At 55.6% G+C, this 16748-nt stretch overlaps 1 protein-coding gene across 1 annotated transcript in view; it reads left to right on the top strand.

The window, feature by feature from the left end:
• The window catches only part of SMG6 (SMG6 nonsense mediated mRNA decay factor), a 111676-nt gene that overhangs the window by 50328 nt on the left and 44600 nt on the right, over window positions 1-16748 (top strand). Inside the window, exons 11-13 of the mRNA XM_074160435.1 lie at window positions 4759-4875; window positions 5362-5530; window positions 14091-14292. Coding sequence (XP_074016536.1) covers window positions 4759-4875; window positions 5362-5530; window positions 14091-14292 — 488 coding nt within the window. The remainder of the gene's footprint in view (window positions 1-4758; window positions 4876-5361; window positions 5531-14090; window positions 14293-16748) is intronic.

The raw sequence follows: 16748 nt of genomic DNA, 5'->3' as shown, positions 1-16748 counted from the left end.
TTGGCTAAAGATTTCCGGAAGAATTCGGGCTGAGACAGGCACCCAGCATGGAAACTTCAGCTCCGATAGTTAAAGTCTGAGCCAAGTGGAAAAAGGGTCTTATGAGTGGCCAGTGTCAGGCAGGCTTAATAACACAGAGCTCAAACCCTGCCTGCGGAAACCTGTCAGAGCTCATGTCCCACTGCCCAGTCCAGCATCGGGAGTCCCCACCGTGGGGTGGGCTTGCAGAGGCCTGCAGGGCTCCCGCTGATTTTCCAGGTGCAGAAAGACAGATCTTTGAGGCAAATTCAGCCTTTGAATGCAAATTACCCAGGCGGTTGGTTCGGAGTGTAAAGTGTTTGAGGACATTCCTGCTTTAAAATACCTTGCCTGCTCCTTTCTAGCCCTGTGCGGCGTTGCACGTACCTCAGAGTTTTGCTGGCGTAGTTGATGTGGGGCTACAAGGGACCGATCCAGCTTGAGGAAGCTGCCAGAAGGTGGGTTTTTAGGCTGGCTCAGCTCCTTGCCATGACTGCAGTGTGGCTCCATGGGCCGTGGGTCGGTGCTGCGTGTGGCGAGGGTACGGGATTACCCCGAGTCAGCCTTGGCTGCAAACGCTGCGAGTCCTGAAGCCCTGACCTTGGGCTGTGGTTTAACAAGCAGTTATTTAGGTAGTGGTGCCAGCCTTACCCACCCTCCGCTCCCCCCACACAGCACCTTTGATGGCGATGGCACAGCTGAAAGGTGACATTTCTAACCCCGATGAGCTGCGTGATCTGGTTCACAGGGTGGCTGCGCAGGCGAGAGCCGAGAGGTGACGTGGTGACAGGAGCTGTTTAACCGATGCTGGCATTAACAGGGATGTTTTTGCCTGATTGTAAGGGGAGAAGGTGGAGGGGAAATGTGTTGTGGTTGGTGATGCACAACCTGGTGTTGTGCTGGATGATTTCCTGCAGAGCATCACTGATGTGGCTGCTGGTGGCACAGAGGAGCCGCATCTCTGACCACCTCGGGTGGTCAGAGGACCACCTCTGACCACCTCGAGATGACCTCGGAGCAGCTTCTTTTCCATGTGATTTCTGTCCATAGTCTGCCTGACCACCTCCGTACCACACCCCGGCGTGGCTGGGTGTGAGTACAGCAGGGTTATCTGATGGCAGCATAATTTGGGGGTTCACAGGAGGAAGTGGAGCATAGGTTTGTGGCAACTTTAGCTGATGGGATGCCGTCGACGCCACCTGTAAATGTCTCTGGCACCAGGCTTTTGGTGATTTGCCTGCGGGGACAGGATGCAGGATCGCCTGTGGACCTGGCGCTGTAGTTCTTCTCCTGTACTTGCTATGGATCTGTGGAAACAGATCTGGGAATTGCAGGGTTTGCCCTGAGCTGTGCAGTCAGGATCTCTCTGCCTGAGCAGAGAGGTCTGTGTTGGTCTGTGGCAGCTGCTGTCCCCAGCCTATACTAGTGCTGTTCTACTGCAGAGGCGGGAACTGCCTAAGTGTCACTCCAGCCTCCAAGAACATCTCTTTCCATGAAGTTTGTGTCTTAATGTGTTGTGCGTTACCAGCAGCACAGACCATTGCTCAACTCAGAGGAGATGATGCCCCGTGGGCTCCAGAGCAGGTTTGTTGCTCCAACACCCCCTTCAGCATATCTCCTACCGAGCTGTTTTCTCTTTGTGCCAGGGTTGGCTCAGCCACTTTGTGCTGTGGGCGAGAGACCTTGCTGTGGATGCGGAGAGATCGTTTCCTTACTGCTCGTCACTCAAACCGCTCCACGAGTTTCTGCCTAAATATCCCCATTTTATAAGTGCTCTGCCCTTTGCTTCTACCCTCACCTTGACTGTCTTTCTGGTGGCACGGGCAGCCGCGGGTCACCTGGGCTCTGCCGCCCCACCAACCTCTGGGTCACACAGTCATGACCGCTGGGTGCCAGCTCCCACCTCAGTGAAAGCCAAGGATCCCTGCTTCCCGAGGAAAGTGGCGAAAAGGCGCAAAGTAAAGGTTTCTTCTGATTTATGGTGCTTTCCTCTTTTGTCCTACAGTTAAGCTCTTGAGAGCCTTTGCTGGCAAGGCTGGGAGCTGGAGTGCTGTTGTACATTCAGGGGTCTTGAATAAGCACCCACCTGGACGCTTCTCCTTCCCTGCCAGGTTTTTGGGCAGGAGGAACCTCTTTGAAATGAGGCTGAGAAGCTTGACCAGGGAGTGAACTTTCAGGACCAGGGAAGTTTTGTGTGAGATAATGACGAGATGACAACGCCCACAGTAGCTGAGCTGGAACCGTGGGGAAACGACCCTTAAATTTGGGTGGCCTGTTCCTCTTACCTGCACAGCGGGCAGCTTTGTGGGCTGTACTGGGGCTGAGCATTGTTCATCAGGCGTCGAAGCACCGTGGCTTTGTGTAAACTGGGTGCGAGCTGGTGGCACGTGGTGCACATCTGTAGCAGTATGAGATGTTTGATGGGGCTGTGGCTCTAGTGCTCAGTTTGAGTGAGCGGGTCACACGTGGCTGTACCTGCCACATGCAAGGAACGTTTTTACTCTCTTTTGGGTATTTAATGTTTTATGGGAAACTTGTAGCCTGCAAGAGGAGCTGCTGGTGGCAGTGGCAAGAGCTGAGGCCCTGGTGCCAACCCTGCCCGTGACCACCACAGAACACTGCTCTAGCGCTTGGAGCTGATCTCTAAAATACATCAGGGCTCTGCAGTACTCGTGACCCTCAGCATCACAAACACCTTTTAATCTTTGCCTTTTTTGGAGGGTGAGGACTTAGCTTTTGTATCAGCCCAGTTTGGGGGTGATGGTGAGTCTGGCTTGAGCACAGTGCCCAAAGTCCCAGGGGTGCTGCCCACGCAAAGTGCGGGGGTACTTGCTGAAATGCCCAGAGCTGGGACTTGCCAGACTCAGGTGCGGCAGCGCGATGGCCACGGTCTTGTTGTGTGCCCATTAAAAACAAGTGAGTAGAGTCCAGCATCTCGCCCGAGTGCAGGAGGAGGGAGCGCGGGGAGGATGACTGCAATTTCTTGAACTGGACTGTGGCCAGAGCACTGGGACTAACACTCTTAATTGTGGGAAAGGCTTCATGAAAGAGATTTACTGTCCCAGAGTGGTCACATCTTTAGTTTTATGTTTCCTCTAACAGTTGACGGCCTCTGCAGTACGGCACTTCCTACCATTGCTCTGTGGCATCAGTTCAGCCCTGGCTTTGGGAGCAGAGCACCCTCATTTGGCTGCCAGGCACCTCTGGTGCCACCCTGGGTTACCCTCGGTGATCTCTTCACCAGGTGCTGAACTCATGGGCCACTGTAAGAGCTGGCCAAATCAAGCCTACCGATCTTCCTTTTATTTTTGCCTATTTTCTAGGTGTGTTTTAGTCTTTTTCTGGTTGTTTTTAACCTCCCACCCCATTGCTCTGAAATAATTTGCACTTAAAAACCCCAAATGTTTGTTCTCTGCGCCTCAGGCGTTTTGCTAGCCCCGGCTGGAATGGGGGGTCTCGATGTCTTGCTTTAATCCTCTTGGCCTTTGCTCAAAATCCCTGGTCTGCCACATCAGGGGAGTTCAGCTTCCAACACCTTCTCCTTGCCCGCACGTAGCTGATGCTCATGTCTGCGGCGGAGGTGCCTGGGAGCCGGGGCTCTGCGGGGGCTTTTCCTCCCCATCCCGGTTCTGGGGTTTTGCTCACACGGGCACCAATTTGGAGTCATTACCTACATATTTGCGTTTGCCGTGCAAATCCTTTGCCTGCCTTACAACAGCTTTTCCCACAGCGGCTGCCCGGCTGCAGGGTGAGGGCTGGTAAACCCCTGGTCCTGCAGCAGGTGATGTGCGAGCGGAGCAGCCTGCACAGAGCGAAGGGCACACGGGCTGTTAGGAAAACCCTGGGCGATGCGGGTGCATCCCATCCTGCTGGGCAGCAGCTCCGTTCCCCCCCCCAGCACTTCCCTGCCTCCCTCCAGGCAAGCTCCTGGCCAGCTTCTCCCTGTCATGTCTTAAGGGAGGATGGGAAGAGGGGATTTGGGGGAAGAGGATGCCCAAGAGGCTTAAAAATCTTCTACGAGGAGGCAGCGTGGTGCCCGAGCGAGCGCGGGCAGCCTGGCATGCCCCAGGGTGCTCTCGGCCCCCCTAAATGTAACCCACGCCCCGCTGCAGGCAGTTCCCTCCAGCCAGCTCCCCGCTGCTCTCAGCAGCCTCAGAAGTGGTTTCTGGCTGGGTGTAGATGTGCCGGGGGGATTTGCTCTCACTCTGAGCCGGCTCTGTTTGGAAGAGCTGTGGTCGTGTGGCATCTACTTGAGTAACAGCTTCAATTAAGCTCTCTCGACAAGCTGTTGTGTGACTGGTGAACTAATGGGAGGAGCCCCCTCCTCAGCTGCTGAGGTTAAAACTCCAGCAGGGACAAAGATCAAACATGCAGCTAATTACCCTTTTAACACTTAAGCATATCCCCCTCCTTCGGGGGAAGGCATCAGCTCCAAGCAGCAGCTTCTGTGCTGGGAGCCCGGAGTGCCGGCTCGGGCCGGGGCCGGCTCAGCACACGAGGTGGTGTGGGACATGACGTGGACAGTGTCACCGCAGCTTCTTCCCGCTCCAGAGCAGCCACTCATCACCTTTTTCCCCCTGCTCCATTGAGCGATTGAGTCCAGGAGAGGTGTGAGCTTGGGGATTGCCCACCCCTGCAGACATCCCCGCTCCATGGGGGATGCAGAATGGAAGGCTGCGAAGAAGCGCGAAGGAGCATCTGACCTGCTCCCTGCTGAACCGTTTCTTCTCTGTCTTCTAGAGTGCATCGCTGAAGACTGCCGCTCTGTCATCCAGGAACAGGCCACGGCCCTGGGGCTCTCCATGTTCGCACTCTTGGTGAGGAGGTGCACCAGCCTGCTGAGGGAATGCTTGCAAGGTAAGGGGTTACCAGCTGGATCCACACAGTGGGGTTCAGGCCCTTGTTCCCTGCTATTTTGTATACCCCTTCTCTCCTGCTGTGTCCCTTGGATTCTCCCCCAGCATCCCAAGCTCTGTCCAGGTTACGCCTGGATCACCTGGCAGGAAAGCCCATGGTGCGTGCAGGCAGAAACATTTGGAAGAAAGGGATGGGCTGAGGGCATGTTTTCTGCCAGTTATTGGGAAACTTCCCAAAACTGGGACCTTGGAATCCTATCTCTATGAATGGGATCGATAAAAGGGATCACAGACGTCCCAGCTTGCCCCCCAGGCTGGTCCGTGTAGGGAGAACAGATCAGTCGTTGCACTTGCTGTGCGTTGTGGCTGTTCCCTTGTGTGTCCAAGGCTGGGATGTTGGGATGTGTATTGTGCATCCCCTGTCCCTGCTTGAGCCTGGCTCCTGGCTGCGGTGAGCTGCCTCAGCCCTTACGTCTTGTATTTGCAGTTCAGCCACAAGACGTGGAGCAGGAGGATGAGGAGGATGACATCAAGGTCTCTGCCTTGCCCCAGGACCTGAAGGAGCTGCTCCCCAGTGTGAAGGTCTGGTCGGACTGGATGCTTGGCCACCCGGACACCTGGAATCCTCCTCCAACCTCTCTCGAGCTCCCCAAACAGTACGTGCATCCTCTGGTCTGTCTTCTGGTGTCCGCTCCCTCCCTGGGCTCCTTGTGCCACCTTTCCCCCTCGCTTACGCTTACTCCTGGCTGTGGCACCCAGGAGAAGCTCACTGGGCAGGGAATGTTTGGTGGGGACTTGTCACCCTTGGTGACACAATGACTTTCTTCACTGATGTGTGGGTGGGGGTGAAGCGTCTCTGAGGGGGCCTGGCAGGTACTCTTTGCTTCTGTGCGTTAGAAAATGTCCCGGGAACTGGATTTTTACTTTGTGCTTTGGATGTACGTCTGCTTTTGTTGGGATACGTCTCCTTTACGCGCTGTGCTGGCCCCGCTGAACAGGCAGGGCCTTCCCCGCTGCAAGAGGGAAGTCCATTTCCAGCGTGAGCGTTTCGTTGCCTTTTTTTTTTGACTGAATCAGGCCAACCTTGGTCAGGCTGGGCTGGCCCGGAGCGGCTTGCCTGTTCCTGGAGCTCCAAAAGTCACCTCCTTTCTCCTTCAGAAACAGCTTTTCTCTACCCCCGCAACACACAAAAGGGTTAATTTTCTAAACTGGCCGATTCCAGCCCATTAGTCCATAATGCGGACTAGGCAATTTGCATATTTTTGGACAGAAAATCGAGTGAAGGGGCCAAGTATGGAGTATGCGAAACAGTGTCTGAGCATGCTCCGTAGCTGCTTTCCCGCAGGATTTTCCATCTGCCTCCGGTACTCCGGATCCAGAGCCTGAAATCACGTCTTATTGTTAATCCAAAGGAGCCAGAACCCAGGGTGATGGGAAGGCGCATTAAGAGTAATCCAGCAAAGTGGCTTAACCATTAATGGGTCCCCGCTCCATGCGTCAGGTCCAGTCCTGCTCTCCTAGTTTATTGCCTCTTACTCCAGTTCTTTTTCATTTGGCTGAGGAAATGGAAATCTCACACAGGAAGTTCTGGGCCTCATTTTGTGGAGATGGAGTCTGTTTTCTGTTTGTCGGCTGCTCGGTGTGGGACCGCTGCCTGCTCATGTGAACTGCTGCCCATCTTTGGGCAGGAACTCAAACTGGGATCCGTCACGTGAACCCGCCTGCACCAATCCCCCCTTCCCCTCGCGCTGCCTGCGCAGGGAGCTGCTGAGCCCTTGGCGACGGGCAGCTTCGAGATGGAATTTCTGATGGGGTTCACGCAGCCAGCACTCGGCGCCTTCCCTGGGATGAGCTGCTTCCCGCTCCTGCGGGGCAGGGGACTGCGTCCCCCTGGCTGCCAGAGCAGGTGTGGGCTCCTGCTTGCCCATCGAGGCTGGAGAAGGCGGTGGTGGCATCCCACCCTGTGACGTGGTGGCTTTGGGGAGCAGTGGGTATGGGTTTGGGGGCTCCACTCTGCAAGGTCCTGGTCTGTTGGGTGGAGGAATGAGGGTCTTCATCTTGTAGCAGAGGTCCAACCGCTTCCCCGCCTTGTCCTCTCCGCGGAGGGTGGCTGAGCAGCCCCCATTCGTACCCTTCCTCTGGGACATGGGCAGCCTTCCTCATGTTGGCTCCCAGCTCCTCCACCCTTGCTCTTTGGCTCACCCAGAGAATCTGTCTTATCCCTGGTGAGGAGATGGGCTACTCTTTCAGCCCAGGCTTCTTGTGTCGACCCAGCATCACGTGGCTGGGTGTTGGTGGTCCAGGACTCTGGGACAGCAGCAGCTGAGCTTCCCTGGAGGTGTGGGAAGTGATGAATAGCAGGGAACTAGCTCTTGGGCATGACCAGGACTTACAACATTTTCCCTAGAAGGGGAGCACTGGGTTAGTGTTTCAGCTCTCTATTGACACAAGCCTGCTGTGTGGCCTGGGGCTGTTCAGCAACCAGGTAGAGTCACCGAGTCCGGGGGTTTAGATAGGAGCAGCTTCAAAGAAGTTTAGAAGTAAAACATGGGTCAGAGCAGCAGGCGTGTTGGAGTAAGCCAAGGTTTATGGGCAGGGTGAGCTCAGGAGCAGGGGGAACATGTGAGGAGCAAGTGCAGATGCCAAGTTGCAGGACTGAATAAGGGGCCTGTGCCATTCCATGGATTCTCTGTGCCTGATGGTGGTGGGACATGCCATGAGGTCCCCACCAGTGCCAATGGAGAGGCTGGTTGGACATGCTGAAACTGCCTCCCAGTGCTCTGTAGCCATGGCTTTCATTGCCCCCTCCTGATGGGGTCGGCACAGAAAAGGGACGGTAAAAGAGCCTAAAAGCACAGAAGCGCCCTGCAAGGGTGCCATGGGTGTGCTGGAGCTTCTGGAAAAAAACAGGCCCCGTACCCACCTGGCAGCCCACGAGGAGCAAAGGCCTGGCCCAGAGCTTGCATCAAAGTGCAGCTCATCCGGGGCCAGCGCTGCTGCCAGAATGACGGCCTGGGCTCGTGGCCAGCAGGGCAGCTTGTCAAGACTCCGCCGGAGCCTAGGGCCCGGGCTGCCGGGGCTATACATCCCGAGGCCTCGGCTCACCACTACCTTCGCCATGTTCACCATGGCTCATCCTTCATAAGGGAAGAGAGCTGAGGTGGTGGTGGTGGGGGGGATACACTTTTGAGAACGTCTAAACTCAGCCCAGCTGTGGCAGTTGGTTTATTGCTTTCAGCTGGTACTTGAACCCAGGTCCTGGTCTTGGAGTCTTTCCCAGGTTTAATCCCCGGAGCTTTCTCTGCAGCTGTATGACACTGCGCTGACCCCGAATGAGGATAGGAAAATAGAAACGGTGCCAAGCCAGAGTCTCTTTTTCATTTGGAGCCTGGCTGTCTGCCCATGACCAGGGTTACATAATGGGAAACATAGCCGGGGCTCTGGAGAGCCCGCGTTTCACCACGCTGCCCAGACCTTCGCCTTCTGATGCTATATATCTTCCTAATTGTAGCTCGGATGCATTTATCACACTGCTGGATTTGAGTCCTTACAATAAAATAAAAAAAAAAAAGAAAAAAAAAGAAAAAAAGAAACCACCACCCCGCACCGAATTCCTCGGCTCGCTGCTTTTCCCCCCTCGCCGGATGGAGGCGGAGGGGAAGGTGTGAGGGTGAGGACTGCCGAAACCTGGTGGGCTCTGCGGAGCAGGATGGGAGGCTGCGTCTTCAGGGTCCTTCTCTCGGCAGGGGCCTAGAGGTGAACCCTGGCTCCTCTCCCTACTTGGGGGCTCAGAATTCAACCGGAATGGGAAGCTACACCTTTTCCCCCAAACCACTCTCCTTGGTCCAGCGCACTCATCCGGCTTCTAGCCACACCTGCACAGTTGCCCCGGGCTCAGGGGATGCGCTGGGACACGTTTTCAGGCCAGAAGGCCATAGAGAGGTGACAGGCTGCCTGGATCCCTCTCTTGGGGCTGCTGTGTGTATCTGAGATCCTTCCTCTCTACCTATTTGGGAGAGGGGCTTGGCAAGTTTTACCGTGGCTTTTTTCTTGGGTGTTCCCAGGATAGGAGCCAAACCTGACCATGGAGATATCTGCTTCAGAGCAGCAGTGTCCTGTGGCTCAGGGATTGTGTGTCTGGACCAGGTGTTCCCAGGTTCTCTAGCTACAAGCAACAGTCACTTCTGTGTCTTAAAATTAATTTGTATCTGTGTGTTTCATGGCAAACATGGCGTTGAGCTCTGACCAGGGGGTCGTTTAAAGCGGTCGCGTTGGCGTGCAACTGGGTTGGAGCAGCGTCTTTGAGACCAACTGTCCCCAGGCGTAATTTGCAGAGATTGAGGGGTAAAAGCACGGAGTCTTGGGACGAGGGGAGCGGGGTGGATCTCCTCATGCAGAGATATTAGCAGCAGATGGGGCGAAAGGCAGATCTCCAAGGAGGCTGCCGTCGTTCAAGTGAATCCATCTCCTTTTGGGACATATGCCTGAGATGGATGAAGAGGGCTGGGCATGGGAGAGCAAAGCTTCTCCTTGCTCTACTTGGTTGCCGCAATGAATCCGTTGCTAAACAAAGCGCAAGAATTGATGGGGAAGCCACTGGCTAGACAGACAAAGTGCCGCAGGGCTGACCCTGCCGAATCTGCGCTCCTTCCACGTTGGAGCGAAGGGCCTCTCAGTTTGTGGAGACTGTCTGCAAGCATTTTAAAATGGTTAATTTAAACCAAGTATTAAATTAAATCCAAAAGCTCTGAGCACATTCGAGAGCTTACCTTCCCAGAGAGATCTGCCAGATCGCTCTCATCACATCACTCTTGCGGAGAAGTGTCACTGAGATGGCAGCTCCCACTGGGAGAGATGGACAGAGTCTTGGACAGGGGTGCCAAGACCTTACTGGAGTTTGCCGGAGACTAAATGGAAAATCCCTTTTGCAGATCACAGCTTTAGTCAGTAATGCTGGCCACCAGAGTTTCCCTATCGAGACATCAAAGCGAGGATTCAGAGGTGTCTCTGTAGTGTAAACCTGGCTGAGAATGAAGGTAGAGTGGAGTGAAGCAGGAGCCAAAAGGCTCCGTGGAGAAGGGGGCTGTGGCAAAGCAGGGGCTGGCTGGGAGGAGACTGCACCTCTCCCGGCGAGGAGAGCATCCCTCTAACTCCTAAGGCAGGTTCCCGGGAGAGGAATGGGTTTACGGATGACTGGCTGGCCAAAGGGATCACCACGTGCAGGGCAGAGTGGGAGAAATCATTGATGCCACAGGCCAGAGGGGCCATGACCACTTTGTCCTTGCTCTGGGCAACTGTATCCGAGTCCAGGACAGGGCTGTAAAACGCCTTTTGGAAAGAGCTCCCGCTGCCAACCCTTTTTGTTCCTTGCAGAGGAGCTGCTTTAAATTTGGCTTCCTCTGAGTCTGGCAGTGCTAGGGTGGGCACCGGGAGCCGGTGGCTACGTGTCCCCTGGCCCTGGGAGCGCGCGAGCCCGAGGCGTTTGCCATCTGCACGGCAGCGCAGCTCTTGGCGGCCAGGGAACACAATGCAGGGCTTCTTCTGCGCCGCGCTTTCCGGGTTTGTTCTGCAGCTGTGGAGTTTGAATGTTAGTGTTTAAACAAGCTGGTATTACACAGGAAATGGCCACCTCCACAGGCCCCCGCAGGCTCGTAACATGGGGTCATTGTGCTTGATATTAATCACCAGGCAGCCCGCGTCCCCGGTGAAGATGGTGGCTCACACCGGAGCGCCGTGGCCGGCGGGGGATTCGGCGAGCATCAGGCTCGCCCTCTGCTCTCCCCGCATTCCGCTGGGGGCCTTTTGCCTGGCAGGGATGCTGTCCCCGTCATGGGCACCCGTCTTTGCCAGGAGCCATCCCCAAGCAGCCCCGGCTTCCCCGGGCTCGGCTGCGCACTTGTGCGGGGCTCTCACCCTCGGCTGGCCGGGCTGCGTCCCGCCGGCGTGCAGCTGGGCTGCGCTCACATTGACAGCTACATTAAACCTGGAATCCTGAGGCAATAAAAAAGAAATTAACTCTTTTTTTTTTTTTTCACCCCCTGTCCTAGTGGAATAAGCAAATGTAAATGTGTCTGTGGGGAGGTGAATGAACCCCCGTTCCGAGGAAAGACCTCGCGCTCACCCCCTTCTCGCTTCCTCGGTTAAAAGCTCTGGGAGCCCCATCCCTGTACCTGGGAGCTGCGTGCCTGGGCTCGGTGTCAGTAATTGGGGGCCTCCCTCCGCAGAGGGATGCCGGAGCCGTGGCACTGTGCGAACACAGCGCTTCCAGGCACCTGGAACCGGCTTGGCTTTGCAGCGAGGCTCCGGCACCGCAGCGCCGTTGGGTGACATAAGCCAGAAACGCCTGGAGGTGGCCATGGTATTGTCCTGGGAAGGGGCAGTGGGGAGAGGGTGCCTCTAACAGGGCTCCCGAGTGTTGTGCGACCTTCTAGGGCGAGTGCAGGTCCCAGCAGGAGATCCGTACAGTGTCGGCATGAGCTGTGAGCCCTCGCTGGCTTTGCCGGTGGGTGGCAGCTGGTAAATGATCTTGGTGGTGCCAGTGCTGGGAGATTCACTGCAGAGGAGGAGCTGCACCCGAGGGGAAGGCAGAAAATTGTCAGACCCGCTCTCTGCAGTGCTGCCTCTGTGTTGCAGGAGAAAACCAGAGCAGAAACGCCAACACCTTCTCCTTTGTTGGCTTTTTGAAGGCTCTGCAGGGTGCTGCACGTGAGAGGGTGCTGCTGCAGAGCTGCTCGGGGTTGCGTTGCAGCGAGGTCTTGCTACCCGGGGAGGCGGCACAGTCTGTGGTTTCACTGAAGAAAGCCCAGGGTGGGAACTTAACGCGTCCCAGTGCAAATGACAGATGTGGCAAGGCACTGCCAAGCTGCAGGGAGCTGGGGATGAAGGGGATAAAGTGACAGGGACTGCTCAGGGGGTGGCGAGGGGTTGCCCTGCCTGGCGTGGGGGCTGGAGATGGGACCACTAGTTTGAGTGGCTGTAAGGATGTTCACAGGGTTGGCTCGGTCACTGTTCACGTGGCTTTTTTGTGACTTTGGGTGCCAAGCCCCATGGAAGGATCTACATTTCCCTGTGGAGAAGCAGCATATGAGCTGCTCCTTCACCGCCCTACTACCACCCTTGCCCTGTTGCGGATCCCAGTCCTGCCCAGCATCCTACCTCTGCCTCCCTCCCACCCTCCCTGGCCATCCCCATCCCCTGCCTGCAGCTCTCTTTCTTGGGGAACACAGGCGAGGTCTCTGCAATGTGTTTCTTTCCCTCTTCCTCCACTCTGGCTCCCTGCACCTGGCTGTCCCAGTCCCTTGGGAGCATCCTCTCCATCGGTGACTGTCCCCAGCGCCCCGGTGCTCTCGTTCCCCGGCGGTCACAGGCTCTCTCCCCATTCCTCTCCCCCGCTGATGCCTGCAGCCTCTGGACCTCCTGCATCCAAGCCAAGCCCTCCTTGCAGCCCGCGCTGGCGGGGCCCCACCAGTGCTATGTGACCGGGCTCAGGCAGCCCAGCCCAGTTGCCAGCAGGGCACTGGGGGAGGGCTGGAGCCTCCCAAGCCCTGTGCATCTCCCATGGGCAGAGCTCGCCTTGGAGGTGGCCCAGAGCAGCCCTATCACATCCGGTGCTTGTCTCTGCAGCCCGGGCCGGAGGATAAACTATCAGGGCTGTGGGGCAGTGGATCATTCCTCTTATTATTTTCTTCTTTTGCAGATAGGGGTCGTGGAAAGTTCAGTTCCTTTTAACCCTCGCAGCTCTGTTTATTTTCCAGCTGGTAGCACAAACGCAGCGTTTCCCATTACATCACAAAGGGCCTCGGACAGATCCCTCCGAAAAACGTGTTGCAACTGTTTATTTTTTTCCATATTTAAACATTTCTGACAGCCAGACCTGGCTGAGCCAAGCGATGGAGCTTTGTGAATGAACCCAGCTCCTGGTGTCTGTGCGCAGAGGGCTTTGAAGGACCTCTTCTCCTCCAGCGTGCGGGTTGGGGCTGGCTTAGGGACGTGGGCGACTCTGCGTTACATGTGTGCTGATTACGTGCCGGGCTTTGATTAATGGCTCCTCATTCTGCCTGGCTCCCAGGACGCTCTTGAAAACAAGATGTTTCATTTCAGTGTGCTTTCCTGGTACATTGATTCCCGTAAATAACCGAGTGCAGACTCTGTCCACCTGGAGCAGTTCAAAGAGCAGGGGGCCTCCCTCCAGCCCTGGGCTGCCTCGGGCCGCGCTGGTCACTGCTGCACCCCTGGTGATGCTGGCTTTTTAGTGCCCCAGAGGTGTGGGGTGGAGGAGCAGCCCTCCTTACTGCCACAGAAGCAGATCAGCTCCAGTTTTCTCTATTCCCTGCTTTCGTCCCAGTTTATGCACTAAAAACCCCCTAGCTGAGCGCTTTTTAGAAACAGGAGGAAGAAATGCAGTGCGATGCAGCCTGGCTGGCTGCAGTGCCCCCGTGCTCGTTGCCTGTTTCCCCCATGCTGGCCCTCTCTGGGGTGCTGGGCCCTCCCCAGGGTGTGCTCAGCGATGGGGATGTGTGATGGGGATGTGCAGAGAGCGGTCCAGGGCTGCCGGTGGCCTTGTGTTCGCACCCGGCTCCGGGAAGGTGAGACACTGCAATGGCAGCTTTGCAGGTCACTCACAAGTGTTGAAACCGTGGCCAGAAGCAAAACACGGCTTAACCCCTCCCATGGCTGGGGTTTAAATAAAAAAATTCTCTGCTTTAGAGCGTGGCTGCAGCAGATAACAGCCAGGCAAAGGAGAGGGTGCCCCGGGCTGCTCTGGAGCCCCCCCAAGTCCCTCTTTTGCCCTGAGAGCGCTGCAGGGGATAGGTCTGTCCTCCTGGCAAGCTTTGAAATTGAGTAATAAGCAGCATTTCTCCCATTTGGAACGAGCTGGGTTCCTGCTGGCACTGCACGGGGAATGTGCCAGCCCATGCGTCAGCTCGGGAGCGGGCAGAGGTGGGCAGAGCAGCGGGAAGGGCGAGATGCTGGGAGCCCTCCCCATCCAGGGGGACCAGGGTGGTGGGTGTCAGCGGTCGCGGGCGAGGGTTACGAGCTCCGCTGGGTCCAGTGCCAGCGCAGCTGCGCCGGGAGCCCTCCCGATGGGGTAGGTTAGCAGCGGTGGTGGTGGCGTGCCTCGCCTCGCCTCACCTCTCTGGTATTCGCTGCAGCATTGCAGGCAACTCCCAACGCATTCCAGCCCCGAATTGCTCACGTCTCTCCTCGTTCTCCCAGGGTCTCAATAGATGTGTGGGCGACGCTGGCTGACTTCTGTAACATACTGACCACAGTGAATCAGTCGGAGGTGCCCTTGTACAAGGACCCAGATGACGACCTTGCCCTGCTTAGCCTGGAAGAGGATCGGCTGCTCTCGGGCTTCGTTCCCCTGCTGGTCGCCCCCCAGGAGCCCTGCTACGTGGAGAGGACCTCGGACAAGGTCAGCAGTAGGCCAAACATCCCCCCTCGATTCCTCCAGACTTTTATTCTTGGGAAGTTTTCTGTGCAAACGGAACACGATTAAGTCATTGAGAAGGGTGTTAAGGGAAAATATCGACCTTTCAGCCGCTGACATCCAGCTCTGTGTCATGAAAACCCCTCTCGACTTCCTCTGGTGTGTGTGTGCTCGCTGGCATGTTGTATATACGATCATTTCCTCACTTGTTTAAATAGTGCAGCTTGTGTTGGCAGTGCTCTCAGTGCACTCCAAATGGTTTGCATCATGCTTAAAGCACCCTCCCCCTCCCCCCGGCCACAAAACTCTGCCTTAGGAAGGCAGCCAGGACTTTTTTCCTTCTCTAAAGAGGAGAGTGATAAATAGGTGACTAGAGAGAAGCAGACACCATGTGTTAACGTACAAAAGGCTTTTAGGAATATGAAGCATTCCCCACTGCCCGCTCTCTATTTTCCTTTCTTTGCTCTAGGAGCCCATTCTAGCCTGAACTTTCCTTTGGCTGTTTGTTTTTAGAATAATGAAATCAGTTCCCTTGTTGATGTGGGGTTTTGGGTCTGCTCTCTGCCACCACCTGGCCAGAAGGGACCTGGGGGCTGCGCTTGGATAACGTGTCTGAACCTGATGGGGGATGGAAGAGGCACAATGGCATTTGTTTTGCACGCCCTGGGAGGCACGGCAGGATAAGAGTGGCTCTCAGCAGTTTCCTGCTCGGAGGCAGAATCACAGCACCAGAAACGCTGCTCATCTGGGAAGCTGCAGTGGCGTTGCCTCCCCGAGCGGTTGGTGCTACGAGAGGAGAAGTGGAGATGCAGGGGCTGGTTTCTGTGGAGAGCCTGCGTGTGACAGTGGCAACTTGCCTTCCCGTGTGCCACTTCTTCTTGACATTTTCCTGAAATGACGGTGAGAAATTTAGGACCTTTGTCACAGAGGGACCAAGAGGTGTGAATTTCTGTTTCACTTCTCTTTCTGCCCAGCCCATGCTCACAGCGCTGCCTGCGGCAGAGGAGCACAGGGTCCCGGTAAAACTAAAGGCTTTTCCAGTTTGGGGAAGCCCCTTAGTCCAGGAAGTCACTATGGAAAAACAGATTTTCAAGGCTCTATTTGAAGGGGCTAAAATAACAAGCATGTAGTTGGCATTGCTGCCCTGAGGTAGCCTGTTTGCCTGGTGTGTGCTGGGGACAGTCCCCGTCCCCCACTCTCTGCACAGGGACTCCTTCCTCAGCAGCCACAAACCAGAGCCCCCAGCAGGCTAATGAGCAGCCCTGCCTGGTGCCCCATAACTTGTGGGAGGGGGTCAGTATTCCCTGAACTCTGCCTCTTCTCACCACACACCGGTTTATTCAGAGTGCCATCTACCTGCCCTGCCAGGCACTTGCGCTCACGTGTGTAAAAGAAGAGATGTGTCTTTGACCTGTAGCTACACCTGAGCTTCCGAGCCGAGTTTTCTCCCTGTCCTGGCTCCCTTTGGTTCTGGTGCTTTATAAAAAAATTGTACAACAGCACTGGTGGGAGTTGGTGCCCTTCACAGCACAGCAGCAGCCACCCAAGCATCCGGGATTATCAGATACCAGTGGTCTCAGCTCTGCTCAAAAGGCAACACAGGTCCCACAGAGAAGGAGCCAGGCCTGGCTGTGTCCATCCCTCCTTTATTTTTTTTTTATTTTTTTGCCACCTCCGTGGGTCTTTTTGGTTTGAAAGTAGCTGACTTTGGAACTGTGGTCCCACTTGACAGGCTGGGGTGTTGGCCGGTGTTTGTGCAGGTCTGAGCCCCTGTTGTGTGCCTGTTGTGTTGTGTCTTCTGGTCTCCAAACACATCACACGGAGGCAGATGGAGGAACCTACCGGTACCAGCGCTACCCTGGACACGCTGAGCAGAAGCAAGGGGTTCTGCAAGGTCTCTTCTCCATCCAGTACTGACCAGTGTTTTCATCAGTGGTGAAATGGCAGGTGTGCATATTCACTTTGCGGAGTTCACCCAAGAGGGCTAAGGGGTGACCAGGGAGACAGAGTGGAGATCTCAAAAGCCTGACTTCCAAGAAAGGACTGGAAGAGCTGGGGCTTTTTAGTCTAGAGGAAATTCGGGGAAAATGCAGTAAGCTGTTGCAGGGAGGAGGAGAACAAGCTGTCCTCCGGCTCCGTGCTGCAAAGCACAGGAAGGAATGGGCATAAATTGCAGCAAATAGATTAAGACTAGACTTTAGGAAAGGCTTCATACCTTTGCGTAGTTAAGCACTTGAAAGCAGCCTCCTTGGCGATTCTGCAGAATCTCTTCAGCCTTGGAGATTTTTAAAAGCAGGCTGAGTGGTTCTCTCAGGTACAACTTGGGTGGAGGTGAACTGCCTTGGAAAAGGAGGCAAAGTGACCTGTTTGGATGCTCCTACCCCATTTTCTGTAATTTGGTAAAGCTGTAGAAAGGGACTGGAGTGGCAGCTGCATCATTA

The sequence above is a fragment of the Numenius arquata genome, chromosome 18 (assembly GCF_964106895.1).
Source record: "Numenius arquata chromosome 18, bNumArq3.hap1.1, whole genome shotgun sequence".
In the NCBI taxonomy this organism is placed as follows: domain Eukaryota; kingdom Metazoa; phylum Chordata; class Aves; order Charadriiformes; family Scolopacidae; genus Numenius; species Numenius arquata.
Note: the sequence above shows the minus strand (reverse complement) of the source record. Positions and strands in the feature narration are given on the sequence as shown.